Here is a 19,227-nt window from a genome sequence, read left to right as displayed (position 1 = left end):
TGCACGTGCGCTCTCTCTCTCTCTCTCTCTCTCTCTCTCTCTCACACACACACACACACACACACACACCACAGAATGCATATGGAGGCCAGAGGACAATTTTTGTGAATTGGTTCTTACCTCCCATCTGGTTGAGGCAGACTTCCTGACACTGTACAGTGTACTCCCGGTTAGCTGACCCACTAGCTTCTGGCATATTCTCTAGTCTCTACTTCCCATTTTGTTATGGGAATGCTGATGGAAAGACAGGTCCATGCCACTGTGACTTTTTTTTTCTTTTGTAAACTGTGCTCTAGGCACAGAACTAAGGCCATCAGGTTCGGATGGCTTGCATGGCAAGCACTTCTTCTCCCTGCTCAGCCAACGCCCAGCCTGAGCTTTCCAAGTCACCACACAGATTCTCTGAGTAAATGCCTACCATTCTATGAGTAAATTTTCCCATGTCATGAGTTGCTCCTTTCTTTAAAAGTGACTTTTTTTTTAGAACTCTGTTCCAGTGTTATGAGTAGGTCTTAGGTCAACCAAGGGTTCTTTTTCTGTAGCAAACTATACAGATCTGATATGGAAATATTTGCTCTTAAAAACCATACCTTCTGGTCTCCAAAGACTGAAAACAAAACAAAACAAAACAGGTTTTGGCTTTTAAAGAAATTAAATTAATGAACTCTAATGAAGGAAAGACTTTTGAAAAACGGGGTGGGGTGGAGGAGAAAAGGAGAATTTCATGCCCTGGAGTCATGGCCAGACCTTTGACTTTTGGGAAAAGAGGTGCTCATGCGCTGGGCTTTAGGGCACCAGACTGAGGCTCCCAGATGAATTCTGATTTCAGACCTCCTTGATTCTAATGCTCCTGGCTCCTCTTGACGTTTTGGTAACTGAGTGCGAAGAGACGGATGTTGTGGTTTTAGTCTTTATGTACATTGTTAAGAGGGAGCTCTGCCTAAGGAGCCCTCTGATCGGTTTAATAAAGAGCTGAATAGCCAATAGCTAGGCAGGAGAGAATAGGCGGGACTTACATGGACAGAGAAGAACTGGGGTAGAATCTGAGGCCTGTGGGATTTGCCGGTGAGACATGGAGGGAGTCAGATGAACAGAATGGAGGAGAAGTAAAAAGTCACATGGCAGAATGTAGATTAATAGAAACATGTTAATTTAAGTTATAAGAGCTAGTTGGGAACAAGCCTAAACTAAGACCAAGCTTTTATAATTAATGACAAGTCTGTGTTATTATTTGGGGGCTGATGGTTCAAAGAAAGTCTGACAAGAAAGTCCAACTACAGAGAGAGCCTATAGCAGCTCCAGTGTTCCCAAGATTTCCTACACTGATCCCTTCTGGTTCTCAGGTGAGTTAGCCTGCAAGTACCCAGTAGAGTTGACTTCTGACTCCGGAACTAGGCCTGTCACTTCTGCAGGGCATTTAAAATGCAGTTGCTCTAATGAATGAAGCTTTAAGAAGTCCACTGTTTGTGTGCAGCAGCCTCAGACTGCTTTAAACAACCGCTGCTTTATTACCCTTGCTAACCCCACAATGACCAAGGAGGCCACAAAGGGATGCAATTACGCAGTTTCTAGAAAGAGATGGAGAGGTGACCGGCTGGCTCTTCCAGATGAGCTAGCAGTTGTCTGGTGTCTTTTCCTCCTAGTCAATTGCAGACTCAGACTTGAACTTGAATTTGCCATAGTAACCGTGCATGGGAGGTACCTGAGGTCACAGGGCTTTACACTGTTCATTTAAAGATAAAAATTAGTGGCTACAGAATTCACACTCATGATACGTTCCTGAAGGACCCCGGAGCATGTAGAGCCTTAAATCAGGGATCTTTCAGAGTCACGCCAAAGACGAGAAAGATGGTTTTCCTTCCACCCGAGCAATGGCGTGTGCGCAGCCAAAACCTGACCCACATGGTGGAGGCAAAGATGTCGGCGTCTTCCTCCATCTTCTCCACCTTAGTTTTAGTTTCATTTTGAGACAGCCTCTCACTGAACCTAGACCGGTTGGGCAGTGAGCTCAGAGTATCCATCCTTCTCCAGCACTGTGATTACAGGATGGTGCTGGGCCTGGCTTTTTTAAGGGGGAGGAGGCTCTGGAGATCAGAACTCTGCGCCTCACATTTGCACGGCAAACACTTCCTGACTGAGCCATCTCCCCGGTCCCAGTATGTACATTTTTTCTTATGGGTTTTAGATTTGTTATTGTTTTGGCTTTTAAAAAAGATTTGCTTCTGTTTTTAATTACCTCTATTCCTGGGGGCGGGGGGGGGCATGTGAGGCTGCTGGCCGAGCTAGAGTTACAGGTGGTTGTGAGCCACTGTTTGTTAGTTTGCTAACTGAATTCTAGGCTTTCTTCAAGAGGAGTATATGCTCCTAACACGGAGCCACCTCTGCAGCCTGTTTGCCTTTTTGAGCCAGGGTTTCGGTCTCACCTTGAATTTGGTATCCTCCTACCTCTGGCCTCTTGTATGCTACAATTACAGGTATAAACCTGCATCTGGCTTTGCTTTTATTTATTCATTTAGCATAATTTAAAATCTAAAACAGTGAAATCTACAATTGTATTTTCTTTTTCCTTCTTTTTTTTTGCATTAGATTAAGATATATTTTAAACTGGGCAGTAGTGGCGTGCACCTTTAATCCCAGCAATCAGGAGGTAGAGGCAGACAGATCTCTGTGTTCAAGGCCAGCCTTGTCTAGAGAGTGAGTTCCAAAACAGCCAGAGTTACACAGAAAAACTTTGTCTCAAAGAAAAAACAACAACAACAAAAACCCCACACAAACAAACAAACAAAAATCAAAAACAAAAAAAAGATGTATTTTGGTGTGTTGGGAATATTATTTTCAGGTGTGTGACTTTTGTTTACACTGCATTTTTTAACTCTGTGAGGCTGTGTTACTGTGCCTGTCTAAAACTGATGGTCTAATAAAGAGATGAACGACCAATAACGAGGCAGGAGCAAGGATGGGGGTGGGACTGGCAGGCAGAGAGGTCAGGAGAACAAGGTGCAGCAACAGAGAACAAGGAAAAGAGGACATTAGGGGCCAGCCACAGAGTAAGAAGGAAAGTATGATATACAGAGAAAGATAAAAGCCCAGAGGCAAAAGGTAGTCGGGATAGCGTAAGACAAGAAACAAGCTAAGGCCGGTCACTCATAAGCCTCTGTGTATAATTTATTTGGGAGTTGGGTGGTGGGCCCCTCAAAAAAAAAAACAAAAAACAAAAAACAAAAAGAGTAAAACATTACAAAGAATAAAACATTACACTACATTGGTGTTTGGTGTTAAAACAGGCTCTCAGCTGAATTTTCCAAGTAATATGCTTAGCATCATTGAACAATTCTTCCCTCAAGGCAGAACTCTGTGGCCATCAGAAACTGAGATAGCTGGGAACTTGATGGAGACACTGTAAGCGAATTCAAGCTGGGTTAGTGTTCCGCCTCTCCCAAGCCTAAGGCATGCTTCTGCGGTGGATGAAGGCTTGACAGCCTGCAGCAGAGGGCGAGGCGTGCCACAGCACTGACAGTGGTGGGCTAGGAAGGCTAGCTCTTCTCTAGAGGCGCCTGGCAGCCCTAGGGAAAAGTCCGTTGCTCTCTGCAGAGGTGAGCAACAAAGCGCCCAGCTGTCACAGGCTGGAGGTGAGTGTTTCTGAATGAGCTTCACAGACGTTTGTTTGTGTCTTGCTCAAACTCCCTCAGCCCCATGGTCTGCCAATGCCTTGTGGCTTTGAAGCCCTTCTGTCTGTGACCCATGCCAGGTACCTCGTGGTTCAGAAGGCAAAGAAAACTGGACAGGGGCCAGTGAAGGTGACCAAAAAGACTGGGCCCTTAGCCACCTGCAGTTCCGTTACCCTCCCTGTAGCTGTCAGCTAGCTCCCTTTCCAGAATGTAGTGTGTTCTTCCAGAAAAGGCCAAAGATGAAGATCAGTTTTCTCAAGATCTAACTTGTTCTTCCAGCAAAGCGGAAACCCTACCTTCGGCTTCTGCAGCACCCTTCGATTGGAGGCGTTTGGCAGTATGATGTGAGGTATGAACGGGCGTCAGGATGCCGGGAAAGGCACACCTGAGGAGGTTCAGGCAGGTAGCTCGAGGACAACTGAGGCAGATTTGCGGAGATCCTACCTGGTGTTGATATGAGAGTTTCATCAGGATAAAAATTGGGTTGTGGGGTCCTTCAGTTAGGACATCCTTTAGGAGGAGGCTGTGGCCAGAACGTGACGTGTCCCCCACAGCCTCATGTATTTGCCTGTTTGGTCCCCAGCTGTCTGTGTTGTTTTGGAATGTAAGGCCTGGTCGACAGACATGGCTCACTAAAGGCTTTCCTTTGAGGGACAGACCCCTTCCCAACCCGCAGCTCTGCTTCACCATCCACTAAAATGTGAGGAGCCCACCTCGTGGTCCTCAGCTCTGCCCCCAAGATGGCTTGAAGTGGAGTCAAACATTTCCCCTCTTGTTTCTGTCAGGGATTTTTGTCATATTGTTGAGAAGGGCAACCAGTACAGAGGGTCAACAGGACCAGGACAGTCCCTCACACCCGCTTGCCTTGAGCTGGTGTGAACATACCACTAGTGGCATGGGAGGACCTTGGGGAGGACCTGTGAGCAAAGCCCAAGGCCTAGAAGTGGATCATCTCCAGAGGTCATGGCCACCTGCCTAGTGAGCCTTCAACACATTTGACAAGAGCCCCTTTCCCATTGAGCACTCCATGGGTCTGAGACAGGGCACACCTACCTCTAGGTATTGGACAGGATACGAGCACTAGCAAAGAACCCTTTCCTGAAGGGTGCCCCACACCCTGCCAACACCACATGACACACACGGCACACACATGATCACATTTGCTCTTCAGGTGGGGCTTGGAGAAGCCTGCTGAGTTTCCCTCCTTCGAAGCATGCTGATCCCTAGCTCCTGCCCCCACCTCAGTTGTATCCTCAAGGACCACATCTGTCTTCTCTTGTGCCCACTCTAGCCTAACCCAGCACAGGAGATCCTGACATAATGATAATATTAATATGGTTTTTTTTGTCTTTTGTTCTATAGCAACAATTTGTTAGACTGGGTTGTGCTTTCTCTTCTGACTGTACATTTTCATATTTTCTTTTTTGTTATTTATTTATTTAATTTTTATGTGCGTTGGTGTTTGGTCTATGTGTATGTCTGTGTGGGGGAGTCAAGTCTACTGGAACTCGAGCTGCTATGTGGGTGCTGGGAATTGAACCTGAGTTCTTTGGAGGAGCAGCCAATGCTTTTAACCACTGAGCCATCTATCCAGCCCCACATTTTCATATTTTCTTTGTTGGTACTTCATCCTTCAAAGCCCAACTTGGTGGTTACTTTAAGGACATCCTGAACTCCTCAAACATGACATGCCAGACAGGTGGGTTTCTCTGTCCCACCCAGCAAAAGGAGTCTATACTTCGCAGGTCTCCCCTTAGAGGCCTCTTCTGCCAGAGAGCATTCCAGACAAACAGCCTAGAAAGGTCCGTAGAAACAGGAGGCCCCAGTCCCCCGATGGCTGCGTGAGCAGGGCAGGGAACCAGCTGGTGGGCAGGCCCGCTTATCCAAGTCATGGATATGAGCCCTGGGGAAATCAAGGTAAAAGGCAGTGGAGCAGGAGGCCCACCCTCCCTATCAATCAGAAGGCCCGGGGTAGGGCCAAGGAGCTCACTGTGTGGAAGGAAGCCCATACCACAAAGTGTCTCAAATAGGGACCCGCCTCTGCTCTCAGTCCTACGACTGAGCGTCATGGAGCAGTCTGCACCAGCATTCCCTGCAGAGCCCCAATCCTACAAAGCCAGGTTTGATCTGGGGAAGTATGGTTACTGGAGGTATAGGATTTGCTGACAGAAATTTTTACTTGACATTTTATGAGTGGCCAAGTGATAGGGCTCATTTGGTAAGAAACCTCTGAGGTCTTGGACACTGGCCCCGGAGCCTCTTTCAGAAACCCTGCTTGATCATGTGCTGGCCTGTCAGCCTCTCAAACCCTCAAACAAGGTCCAGCAGGGAAGGCTTGGGAGGATGTGGGGTGGGGCTCAGACATGGAGAGGGGAAGCACCCTTGGAGCCAGCTGCTAAAGAGGTCAAACGCCTGCCAGCTGCCCCTCCCCCACCCCAGCTGGCCCAGCACAGGAGGCGTCCTTGGCGTTCCACCTGCTGCGCCAACGCTGAGGCCATTTGAGCCCAGTGAAGATGTCAGAGAAAACCCCAAATCGGATTGAGGCTTCTGCTCCCCCCTAATGAGGTTCATTATCAGCTGTTCTGATCCCTGTAAAACCCAGCAGGCTGGATTAGGGGCAAAGTCTAATCCAGGTTGACTCCTCCTGGCTGGCCAGCCAACGCAGGCTGGCTGGACAAACAAACCTACCAGTCCTGGAGGATGAGCTGAAGGTGGCAGCTGCAGACAGGCTCCTCTGATACCCGGGCAGGTCTCAGGGAGGGTAGAGAGCAGGAGGTGGCAGGGCCAGCACCAAGGCCTGGGGCACAAGAGTGCTCTGTAGGGAGTAAGGTTGAGGGCCCGCTCCAGTGCATTTAGTATAGACCTGTAGGTCTATGGACAGTAGGTCTCCAGGGAACAAGTCAAACACACTATGCGTGACTTAACAAAAATAATTTTATTCCACACCCCTCCCAAGTTGGGGGAGCGTGAGAATGAAGCTTGTGTTCTAGACTTTTCCATCTCTACCTGCCTGCAGTGGAACTCAAGGAGGAAACCCTCCCTCATTGCTCTCAACTCAGCACCTTCCACAGCCAACATGTAGCACTGATTTCAGGGAACAAAAGAAAAGACAAGAGCCCCAGCTCAGAGAGAAGGCTGCCCTCTCGCAGCTAGCACAGGACTATCTGGACCCCAGCGTCACCCACCCCTTTGCCCCCGCCACCAAGTAAGCACCGCACCCCGCAGACCAGCCACTGTCACCCACCCAGCCTGCCAAATCACACTACCCTCAAACTACACCCTTGCAGCAGACACTCTAGTTTGACCCTGGGAGGCCAAAATCATTTCCTGAAGCTTCCAGATCCACTCCTGGAGCCACACCCAGCTGAGGCTGGGTAGGCCAGAAGTGATGCTGCTTTTTCTTCACGGTGAGGAGGGAAGTAGGAAGAGCCTCAGAATGCAGTGAGGAGGTCCACTCCAGCCCACCCAGCCCATGATCCTCTCTTCTGGATGGAAACTCTGGACTTGTCTGCCTCAATTTAAGGCCAAGACCAAGCAGGAAACATTGAGACTTCAGCAGGAATGGGACAGGACTTCACATAAGCTGAAAAACAGGAATTGGGTGCTAAAGCCAGGGCCTGAGCCTCCCAGAACCCCCCTGACCCCTGCCTTAGACTGCCCCTTCCCCGTGCTGGTCAGATGACACTGAGACCCTGTTTCTGTCTTGTCTATGGAGCCCTTCACAGCAGACTATGCAACAACTAGCTTTCTTGGACTTGCTACTCTCCTAAACTAGAAAATGGAACCAGGAGTAGAGGGGAAGCAAGGGTACCAGTGGGCCAAAAAAGCTCCATTCCTGCCCTCTTCTTGGACAGTTCAGGCTATGGGGTGATTAGCATGGCCCTTCAAGGTCCTCATTCTGGCCCGGAAGTAAGTGTACATGGCTAGTAAGCCCATGAAGGACACAGAGTAGAGCCCCACACAGAGGCTAATGTCCAGGTGGGAAAAACCCCCTCCCAGAACCTGTAACCACGGGCCTTGGCCCTGTATAGCTCGGGCCTCTGGTTCCCCTTCAGGTATGCTGGCTAGCTGCTTGGGGCTGCGGCTCCCTAGCCTTAGCTCTAACGGGCCTTGGAGGTGGTTCACCTCAGGCAGCAATAAGGCCCCAGTGTCTCTCTTGCTCAAGTGCTGCCACCCCTGGGCATGTTCCTGAGTGTCCCTCTGAAGCTCTTCCACGTGCTCAGGAGGGCCCTGCCCTGCTGGAGCTCCACTCATTCTGAGGCCTGTGTATAGTTCCTGGGGGCCACTTGCTTCAGGCTTCTCAGCTGGAACATCTAGGGCAGTAGCTCCAGGGGGCTCTGCAGAAGCAGCCCACTCATGGCCCAGCACTGAATTTCTGCTCTCCAGTTCTAATGCATCCATTACCAGCTCTGGGGTAGCTTCAGGATTCTGGGAACCCCTCCGGGCTGCTGGTCCAGCTGCAGGAGAGTCCATGACGATATTTGTTGGAGAGAAGTGAGCCTTGAGAAAGTTGAAGGTGGCATCTAGGTCCCACACAGGCTCCTGTCCATTGAGTTCATTATGGCAGGCCAAACATAGTTCACGGGGTGGCCACTGCAACTTGTGAAAGTAGGGGTCCTCACTCGGAGCACCTGGGGAGGGAAGCACATACAATTTGCACAAGCCTTTAGAAAGATGGAAGATAAAATACAGATACAAAGCAGAAACAAAAGTATCATGTGGTAATTCCTGCTACTTGGGGATGAGGTAGAAGGATTGCTTATTCAAAGCCAGTCTGGGCTTCTGCCTCAAAATAAAGAAGGCAGAGGAGATTTTGGGGACATAGCCCAGCACCACCCCAAACCCAAACGACTCCTGGACCAATCTGCACAGTCCTGGCCCACAGCGTGATACAACCATTGCAGCTTTTGGTGGAAGAGCTGAGGCAAGGGTAGGGGGCAGAGGCTGGGAAGGTGGGCACATGTTTTCTTTTTAAATGCCACTAGGAGGCTCCTGGAGAGGGAACCACCTGCTTCATACAGCTCCTGCCCTAGGGCAGTCTGGGAGGTACTCCCTGCTCTCCAGATATGTAGTATCCAGTCTCCGCTTTCTTCCCTGGCTGAATGGAGGACCCACCATGCTCCCATGTGCAGGGGAGGCAAACAGTGTAAATAAGGGTAACTAGGAAGACAGCTCCTTGTCTCTCTCTAGCCCACTCTCTGATGAGAATGGAAAAGCCCTGCTCTCTCCTCCCTGTTAGCAGGAGTAAGACTAACAGTCAGAAAGCAGTGGGGAGGGGGAGCTAGGCAGGAGAGAGCCTATGAGATGGTCCTGGTTCAGCTGGGTAGGAGAACCGGCACTGAACACCAGGTCGTAGTGTTCTAGTATGTTCCCTCCAGACATGGGGCTAACGGTACTGGACTGCTTAACAGGGCTGGCAGACATGAGGAGGAGATAGTGAGAATACCCCCAAAATGCCACCTCCAGCCCTGGAAGTGGCCCTTCCTTACCTGAGAGGCGAGCGTTAACCCTGTTGTGGCTAGTCCAGAGCCAGAGAACGGCATTTTTGGGACTTGTCACCCGGTGCATAGAGGCAGCAGCCATCTGCTCAAAATGGTCAGCGCAGTCTCTACAGCCAAAGAAGAACCGAACATAGTTCCGCATGGCTTGGAGGACCTCCTGGCCGTCAGCTGGAGGGAAAAGAGACACCACACAAAGGCCCTTCATGTTGCCAATCTCTGCCTCTCCATCATGGCTCGCCACAGGCTGCCCTGTCCTCCTCCTCTCTTCTGGGATCACCCTGCACAGTGCCTCACATTCCAGCCTATGTAAACCAAGGCCTGATGTTCCCTTGCCTACTTCTCCCCTGCAGGGGTCACTACAGAGGGGCCCCATTTCCTCCAAAGCTCCTAAGCTGCAGTTCTTCCTCTTCAGGCCTCATCATTACATTTTTCAGAGGGACATTCAGGGATTATGTGGCATGACCAGAGAGCTGGAAGGGACAGAGCACTCATTCCAGTCCCCATGATCCTCCCCACCGACCTGCTTCAGGCTCTCCAGTGGGCCTTGCCTCTCTGGGGGTACTCTTAGAAGTCCATCCTGAACTGGAATGAGTACTTCCTAGTTTCTCTTCATGTCCCTCAGTATTCTCACTCTGCCCTCCCATATATGCTGGCCCAGCAAGGGTCTCTGTGACTCTCACTTTGTTTCCATAGAAACCAGACTCTCCTGAAGGTGTTGCCTCCCCTGCACTTTCTGCACCTTTTCCCTCTTCCAGACCCCATAGACTGCAAGGGTTGCTTCCTGCTGCTTCTAAATGTTCCCTCCTCTGCCACCTCCAACTCTTTTGAAGGCAACCTCCTACCTCCATCCACCAGGACTCACACACAGCACTCTCTCTCTCTTTTTCTGGCTCACCAATTGCCCCCTAATATAGGATCATTCCAATGGGCTCCCCAGGGAGGACAGAGGAATAGGGCAGTCTGAGGCACAGGGTGAGCAGGCCTGGACTCACCTGGTTCTTGTGGGTGAGTTTCACTATGCCGACTTGCCTGCACAGTCAGGAAGTGGAAGAGGACCCACAGGGAGCAGGGAAAGCCCCGGAAATGTGGCTCACTGCCCTGGCAGCCAACCCAGTTCACCTTTTCAACAAGAACAGCGTCCTAAGGGGTACACGTGAACATAAGTGCACAACAGAGATGAGAAAGGGTTGGAAGGGAGGGGACAAGGGAAGCTTCCAGCAGCATAGAGCACTGTAGCAAAAGAGGCCTCTTCTGGACTATCACCTCAAAGGGGCACTGCTGCTATCTCTATCCACCAGAAGATTAGCCCATCTGAGAACCCATGGCATACACCAAGTTCTACCTTTGAAACAGCAGTGCTGATCTGATCACAGAGGTCCTGCAAGTCTGGACACCTTACAAATCCATGTGGTTTTGCATGTCTATTGGGTGTGGCTTGCTTTTGCAGACAGAAAGAATAGATACCCTGCTGTGGGCCATACTGGGGAAGCTGCTTGGAAGCAGGCAAGAGTTATGGTTAAGACTCTGGTGTCTTCCCAGGTGGTGGTGGTGGTGGTGGACACCTTTAATCTCAGCACTCAGGAGGCAGAGGCAGGCAGATCTCTGTGAGTTCAAGGTCAGCCTGGTCTAGTATCTTAAATAAATGTGGTGACTCATCCCTATAATCTTCACATTTGGGAAGCAGATACAGGTGGATTGCTGTGAGTTTCAAGGTCAGTAACCTTTGATACAGAGTAAGATCCTATCTTAAAAATAGGAAATAGGACTCCATGCTTCATTTTAGTCCCAATCACTGACAGGCACAATGGGGTCTTAGACTAGAAAAGTTAGGTAACTGCCCCAACTTGGTTTCTTTGTCGCTAAATGGAAATCCTGAGGTATGGGGAGGGGACTCAATGAGCCCCATGAAGAGCAGCTCATTACAGATAAACGGAATGACATAATGCAAACTGTGGAAGAAAGTTGTCAGAGATCTCGACGTTGTCCCTCCAGTCCCATAACTGTCAGAACATTGGTGAGAGCTTCACGCACCTTCCAGACTCACCTCCTTCCTGTTGTCCAGAGCAGCTTTAAAGAAACTATAGGGGATCTTCTTTCTCGGCTGCCTGTGAAGCCAGTCATTTATGGAGTGCAGGAAATTCTGGACCAAAGGCCGGCCAGGGAAGTACTGCAGGTAGGAACATGTGGCAATTGGAGAGAGAATTCTACAGAGGTTTACAGTCTTACAAGAGAAGGGGACTGCATAGAAGTGGACCAATGCAGGTTTACTAGAATGTTCCCAAACCAATAGGCACCAATGTGGCTCCCTCTAGTGTATTCTGGGCAGAGAGGAAGAGATTCTATGTCTCTTAGGTTGTGTGGGTCTCTCCTGTCAAGGCTCAGGCCCTAATGCTGACCTAGCCACATGTAACCACTCAGAGGAAGAGGAAGGTACAAGCAGCACACTACCCCCTCAGGACTGCTGAGAGCTCTGGGCACAAGTCTTCTTTCCAGGTGGCCCTCTGATGGAGCGACTGGTTGGCCAGCTGGGCTCTGGTGGGTTAGGCAAGGGGTTAGACACAAGGTAACAGGAGAACCACAGCCGCATCCTGGTGCTGTTTCCTGATGCTCAGAGCCCCTCTTTTACAGCCCAGCACCCTCAGAGCAGCAGTTGGGCTCTTCAAAAATTGAGATCCTGGGGCACTTTCCCCATGCTCACCCATGGCCAACAGCAAACACCCTGGTGAGTGTGGAAGGAAAAACTGCAGGGACATCTTGAGCCATTATCAGTAGTGAGATGAAAGGAGAAGGGCTCAAGGGAATGGACTGTACAATGGCATCACAAGAGGGAGGAACCATAAAAAGTCTTTAAATCCGTAAGGCAGGACCCAGTGGGCTTCTATCTGCCTCCCTTTGGAACACCCACTCCAAGCTGCCTGGAGTGTACTCTCTGCTTTGCTTTTGCTAAGTAAACTGTTTTAGCTGCCTGTGTTTCTTGGCTCAGTTTTTTTTTTTTTTTTTTTAGACAAGAACCAAACTGAGGAGAAACCTTCATTGGTAATAGGCTGGCAAAAGACCTTTTGTTTTCAGGCTATGGGCTGCCAATGTGGACAGGCCAGCAGGGCTTAGGGCCAAGATCCAAATCTTGATGGTAACTCCCAAGAGCCTCAGAGGAACATGAAAAGCTACTCTGACAATAAGTCAATGCAAATCTGATTAGTATCAGCACTTTAAAACCACAAGGACTCAGGGGAGGAGAGAATATGTGCATATGTGTGCATATGTGTGCATGTCCAAGTGCACACGGGTGTGGTGAGGAGAGCAGGGGAGCAGGGCAGATAAAACCACAGGCAGGAGAGAGGTAGGTGGAGACAATGATCCTGAGAAATGTGACGAGAGGAATACAAAGAAAACCATCCGAGAGAGGAATCCTGGATACAAGAATGGCACAGAAAAGTCTGCTGCCAGATCCAGTGCTCTGAGAAGACATTAGACATCCTTATCTACCTCAGGCTGGCCATGCCCCAGAGTGAAAAATGGCTGGAAAGACTTGTGCTTTAGAATGCTTCCTCCTGCTTAGCTCCTGGGAGCTCTGGGTCCACACACTGATTTACAGCTCAAAGTCAGCATTTCTCACTGACCTCCGCCTGCCATCCTGACTTGGCACCTTTCTTCCGCCTTCTAAGGCCATGCATCAGAAGGATGACTTAAAGGGCTCTGGACAGCAGAGAGCAGGGAAACCTTGGTGACCATACGCCACCCAGTGGCCAGCCCTGATAGCTGCCCATATGTGACAAGGCAGACGGACACATATGGTCCCTGCTTTCCTGTTCCTGGGTGCTCAGTTGTGAAAGGCGAGAGGAAGGTTAGATGAGATGTGAGCATGACTTTCTCCTTGGACAAGGTGCTTCACTTCTCTGGGCTGTCATTTCAGCTATAAAACTATCCAAGAGGTGAGGAACGGAGAACGACCGAGGACCAGGGCACTGTACAGTCGGTGTGAGTACCCTCCCCCCCGCCCCCAAGGTGAGGAACGGAGAACGACCGAGGACCAGGGCACTGTACAGTCGCCTGCCAGAGCTCAAGGAAAGGGAGCAGCTTTGACTCTTATTCTTCAGGAAAGAAGACCCCAGCAAAGAAGGGCAGAACGCATCAGTCTTGCAGGCAAAGGTTAAATGTGTCTCTCCACCTGTGTCCCAGGTCACAATGCTCCCCCTGTGGGACATCCATACAGATGGTTTCCCTCAGTCCTCTGCTTCAAAGCCACTCTGTCTTTTTTGAGAGACCTGGCTTCAGGCTAAAGGGCCACCTCCCCCCATTCCATCTCCTGCCCCACTGGGAATGTGTTGTTCAGACCTCTATCTAACCTGGGTATTTTCTGTGTCTCCTCTTACATCAACCTCACACAGGGCAAACTAAATATTAGATGGCTTGCAGCTGCGAACAGACACAGGCAGCATGGGAGAACTACTGCTTCAGAGGCCTCCTTTGGAGCAGACTGGCCTGTGCTGGGTGTCCTTCTCACTGAGGTCTGCAGGGTAGCGAGCACACAGGAGCTTTCCCTCACTTCAGTGGTAGAAGAACAGTATAGAGGATTACTCTAGATTCATTCCCTCTGAATGCTCAACACAAATTCTGTATCATGGGAATGACTCTGCCTTGCCTGCAACATTTCTCAAAGGTCTTCTATGTACAGACACACAGGCCACCAAGCCAAGAGGGTTGGGATGGCAGCAGAATGGGTGAGGTAGGGAGAAATCAGGAGGTTCCCAGAGACCTTCTGGGAAGGGCAGGCTCAGATCTGCTGGTACTGAGGGAGGCTGAGTCAGCAAGCAGGCCCAGGGGACAGGCAGTCCTGACTCAGCAGTGAAGCAGGGTAGGCTGGCCGAGGACGGGAAGCCAGAGTGGGAGGAAAGGGAAAGGCAGCTCTGTATGGCAATGCCTCAGGCCTTGGGTCTGGTCCTGATGGCAATGTCAAGTTACTTAAGCCCCTGGGCCCCTTAAATGGCAGGGCCACCACTTTGCAAAACAGACTTAGGTGAGGAGACTAAATGCTGACAGACATCAGGTCCTTGACAACCAGGAGCTTCACTGAAGGAGCAGCTGCCTTTCCGAGAAGCTGGGAAGCACAGAGCAAGGTTAACACTGGGGATCTGGGCTAGACTGAGAAGACAGACAGCTGTGCAGAAAGTGCCCTGCTTCACTCTGGTGGCCAGAGTCCCACTTCACCAGTCACCATGGCAGGAGTGGGAAACCAGGCTGGGGCTTGAGTGAAGTGGAGAACTCAGATAAGCAGGCAGAGTAAGTCACTGAATGGCTGGGCATATTCCCAGGTATTCTCCCCTCTACTCTACAGGCGGCATGGTCTCTGGCAATGTGAAGCTGGTACACATTGAGAGGAGGGTAGTAGCCTATGGGGGCCTGGACAGCTATGGGCCCAGGTGTCCAGTCAGACCTGGTGCAGGAGAATTATCTGTAGTCTGTCAATCATGTTTTAAATAAACACTGATTGGCCAAGCAGGAAGTACAGGTGGGTCAACCAGACAGGAAGTAGAGGCGATACAAACAGGAGAATTCTAGGAAGGAGGAAGCCCATTCCTCCAGTCCTGCCCAGATCACAGAAGAAGCAGGATGTGACCTGCCCTGCTGAAAAAGGTACTGAGCCATGTAGCTAACATAGATAAGAATAATGGGTTAATATAAGCTACAAGAGCTAATAAGAAGCCTGAGCTAATGGGCCAATCAGTTTATCATTAATATAGAGTCTCTGTGATTTTCTTTGGGGCTTACCAGCTGTGGGAACTGGGTAGGACGAAAACCCCAACTAGCAGGCCCTCAAGGAAGGGACTGATGTGGTATATGGCTTCCAGGTACACACACTAATTACATGGGGAAATACAGGGACAAAGGAAGTTGCAGCCCTGCTCACCTTGGCCAATACTGCCACAAACTTTTTCAGGGCCATCAGGCGATGTCCCTCCAGAACTGAGAACTTTCCAACTTCTACGCGCAGGATGTAATGTAGTGAGGATTCCAGGTCGGCCATATAGATCTTGGAGCTGAGGACCAAGAGGAAGCAGAAGAGAAGGAGCATTACCCCAGCGCAGGCACTGGAAGGAATGAAGAGGGGGCACTACTGGTGTCACAGTAATGTGCAGACTTGGCTCAGCGATTTGCTGAGTTCCATAGATGAATAACCTTTCTAGGTCTCAGTCCCTCGTCTGTAAAACAGACATAATGCATTGCTCACAGGTAGATTGCTAACTGAAAACAGGTGGAAAGCAGCTTGGTGCAGGTGGGTAGGGCCTTCTCTCCAGGTCCAGAGTTAGCCCCTTCTGTAACTCATGAACCAGGCTCATTCTGTTTTGAGCAAAAACCCTTAGGGGCAGACAAACAGCCTGACTGCATACACACAGGCTTGCACAGAGGAAGGGGAAGGCCTGGAGTTTAGCTACTCTCCAAGGCTAGGAGCAGTGATAGCAGAGAGACAGCAAAGGAAACAGGTTCTCTACTTCTTTCAGGGCTTGCATGCATACAGCTTCTAGACCTGTCAGGTCTTCTACCTCTCCAGCTAGCTGTGCGACCCCAGGTCCACCATGCTTCCATGGGGGCAGCTCAGGTACTGCTGGGAATGGCACTGAATGTTGGCTACTTCCTGACCTCTGCCTCCTGACACCAGGGCTCTGGCCTCAGCATGATGGTGAGCTGGTTTTCCGAGCTTAGGTAATTCCTAGTCCAGGGTTATTTCACCTGTAGAACTAACAAATCATTCTATCTCTTGACGGTTCAGAGCCAACAAGGTCAGCTACCAAGATGGGCAGTGACTCTACTCGCACTTCACTCTCAGGCAAAATCTCCGCTGTGGTGTCCTCTGGCCTCAGTTTACCTCGCTATTCTGATGTTCTGCCTCAAGAAGTGACTTCATTGGTCTGGAGAGAGAGCTTAGCAGTTAAGAGACTGTACTGCTCTTCAGAGAACCTTAGATCAGTTCCTGCACCCACACCAGGTGGTGCGCAACCTCCTGAAACTCCAGCTCCAAGGAATCTGATCACCTCTTCTGGCCATGACACACACACACACACAGAGGTATAAATAATAAAAATAAAACCTTAAGAAGTGGCCTTATGATAGAATGAGATGAAGTAAGATGCTGGCAAGCACAGATCTTAGCACAGCTCTCACAGTGCTACAGTTTGAATAATCTGAATGAAAAAAAATGTTCAATGACACCTTTGTGTGCAGGCATGGGTGTGTCGTGTACACATGTGTGCATATGTGTGCAGTTGTGGCTGCATATGGAGACAAGAGGCTGGTATTGGGACATCTTCTCCACTTTATTTGTGGAAACAAGATCCCTGGACTCAACTTTGCATTCACCACTTCAGCTAGACTGGCTGTCTATAAAGCCTGAGATCTTCCTGTCTGCACACTTCAGCGCTGGGGTTATGACGACGTCACTACATCCAGCATTCACATGGGGATAGTGATTTGAACTCAAGGCTCATCTTTTGCACAAGAACTTTACCCACTGAGCCACCTCCCAGGTATTCCGTGTCATCTCCTATGTTTATTTCCTTATCACTGGATTTACTCTTTCCTCTAAAGTCTGCTATTAGCTAGGACGTGAGATCCTTTCTGGATCTTTCTCCCAGTTCTCTGTGTATCCCCTACTTATAGGCTATCACAGCACTGAGCTGCCTCGTCAGACATCCTTGCTTAGGACGCAATTTGGTACGTACTAAGCAAGCAGTCTCCATCTCCATGGACAGCATCATAGTGTTTACTATAAAAGCGAAGCCCAGGAGCCTCATAGAACAAGCAGTTTTTTCACACTTAACACTGTGCACAGATAAGGATACCTGAAAAGGCAGCGGACTCCCTGATACTTGTAGCATTCAGATGCAATGGGGTGACTTTCTAGAAGAGATGCTTTGAAGGGAACTGTAAAGTCTATGAGCAGAGACGGCATCAGCCCTGCAAAGTAGTCAGCAAAGGCAGCCATCAAGGCTAGTGTAGTGACTGCCTGTGTCTCATGCAAAGGTGTTGAGCTTCATTTTGCTCTAAGCAAAAATTGCTTAGGAGCAGAAAACCAGATGGACAGTGCACACACACACACACACACACACACACACACACACACACACACTGTTCTAAAAAAGCTGGTCCTCTGCAAGAGTGAAAAGCTAAGGATTCGGCAACTCATTAAGGCTGGAGAACCAGTATAGCAGAAGGGCATGGGGGCAGCATGGGCAGCAGTTTGTCTCTTTCAGAGTTGATGTGCACACAGATGCCAGACCTCGGGTCTCATACTCCACTAGACAAATTGGAACCCACAGTGATCTAGCACATGCGTGGCCCTGACGAAACAATTGCTCAGGACAGAAACTAATGAAGACCCTCCTAGTAACCCTCCACACTGATTCGACTTCTCCTTTCCCTTCCCTCCCTCCTTGCCTTTTTCTCATTCACACTCTTGATTTCTCCCTGGAATTCACAGTCCTGCTGCTGTGGCCTCTACTTGTTTTTGAGTAAAGTTAAGCTTATGCAATGTGGGCAATAGACAGCATTCCTTCAGTTATGAGGAATAACGTGCAACTTTTGTTTGGCAAACCCGCATGTGGCACTGAGGCCCTGGCACACAGGAGAGGCCACAGCAAGATTCCTGAGCATGGTCAGCAGTCAGGGAACCCCAAAGGCCTAGTCTGCAGAAGGGTGTTACTCAGCTTGGGATGCAGTTCAATGGGAGAGTTTCTACCTAGCATATTCAAATCTTGGGTTGGGTTCCCAGTAGCACAAAGACCCAAGATCAGTCATGCAGGGATAGATGTAGGTTAGCCCTGTGACAGGAACAGGAATGAGTAAGGCAGTGCTCGTGGAGGGGATGTGACCCATGGCCAGAGAAGAGGTAGGAGGAGGGATGGATGTGAGAACCCGGTGCCCTTACTGGTCTGCAAGCTTCCACACTGTGGGAGCTATGTTATCAGCAGAGACTGGCGCAGCTGTGGTCGGAGGAGCCTCCCTGGTCGGTCCGGACAGTCCCCGCAGGTAGGATGTATAGAAAGACCTGGACTCCACCAGCCTGGGAAGAAAGCAAAGGGAAACAGTAAGTACAAAGGAAAGAGAGTGGGCCCTCCAACAGCAAGTCTTAGCAAGAAATGTGATCTAAACTTGTTCCCATCTTGTTTTTGGCCCCTTAGATCTCCCTTTAACTCATCCTTTTATATCAACCACATGTGGAACTCCTATCTGAAAAGGCAACTGGGCCTGAGAATTACTTGGCCATGGTCTTTAGGCAAGTGGGCTCCACTGGGAACAGCATCCATTCTGCCACAGAGAACTGGAGATGCAGTTCAACAGAAGAGCTGTTAGCTAGGCAGTGTTACCTACCTAGCTTGTGCAAGTTCTGGGCTGGGTTCCCCGCACCACAAAGACAAAAATCTACCAACTTCTGCCCATGACAGGAATTGCTGGGTTTGACTGTCTTCCCTACAGACTAAAAGATGACTGGTCTCAAGGCAGTTACCTTCCCACAAATGTGTTCCAGGACATCACAAGGTGACATTACTCCCCAAGGAATTCAGAGTTTGGTGTGTAATTTTAAAAATAATATCAATAACAGAGAACCAGGTTTGTTCAAATCCTCTTGATTTCTCTCTCCTAATACTAGAGTCTTAAGGGTAGGAAATATCTCCTCAAAAAGGTCTGGCCAAGATAAGCATCAGTGACAGGATGTCCCCCGGGAGCCAGCATCAGTAAACGTGGCTTCCCTGCTATGCCACCCCAGCTCAATATCTATCAGTGAGCAGATGGCTCAGGAGCAGCATCGTCACAAACAATTTTCTCCTCCACCAACTTCAAGTGAGGAAACAATGCCTCCTCTTGCCTCTAGGACTGGCACTCTCTGGGCCTGCCCAGGAACTAGCCTAACATTCCCCTGATGAGCATCCTGCTTCTGGACTCTAGAGGCCTGCCTCAGGGACACTGCTGACCTAGGCTATGGCAAGAGCAAGAGGCTGCCTAGTTTAGCCTCAGTGTAGGCTGGCACTAATGGCCGCAAGAAGCAGATTTGGGTAGCTAGG

General features: G+C 49.8%; 1 protein-coding gene across 1 annotated transcript in view; it reads right to left on the bottom strand.

The window, feature by feature from the left end:
* Window positions 1-7,316: 7,316 nt before the first annotated feature.
* The window catches only part of Qsox1 (quiescin sulfhydryl oxidase 1), a 36,288-nt gene continuing 24,377 nt past the window's right edge, over window positions 7,317-19,227 (bottom strand). Inside the window, exons 7-12 of the mRNA XM_048421676.3 lie at window positions 18,093-18,227; window positions 15,078-15,207; window positions 11,214-11,336; window positions 10,162-10,309; window positions 9,158-9,337; window positions 7,317-8,299 (exon numbers count right to left, since the gene is read on the bottom strand). Of these exons, the coding sequence (XP_048277633.3) occupies window positions 7,524-8,299; window positions 9,158-9,337; window positions 10,162-10,309; window positions 11,214-11,336; window positions 15,078-15,207; window positions 18,093-18,227 (1,492 nt within the window). The 3' untranslated portion in view covers window positions 7,317-7,523. The remainder of the gene's footprint in view (window positions 8,300-9,157; window positions 9,338-10,161; window positions 10,310-11,213; window positions 11,337-15,077; window positions 15,208-18,092; window positions 18,228-19,227) is intronic.

The sequence above is a fragment of the Myodes glareolus genome, chromosome 5 (assembly GCF_982192425.1).
Source record: "Myodes glareolus chromosome 5, mMyoGla1.1, whole genome shotgun sequence".
Taxonomy (NCBI): Eukaryota; Metazoa; Chordata; class Mammalia; order Rodentia; family Cricetidae; genus Myodes; species Myodes glareolus.
Note: the sequence above shows the minus strand (reverse complement) of the source record. Positions and strands in the feature narration are given on the sequence as shown.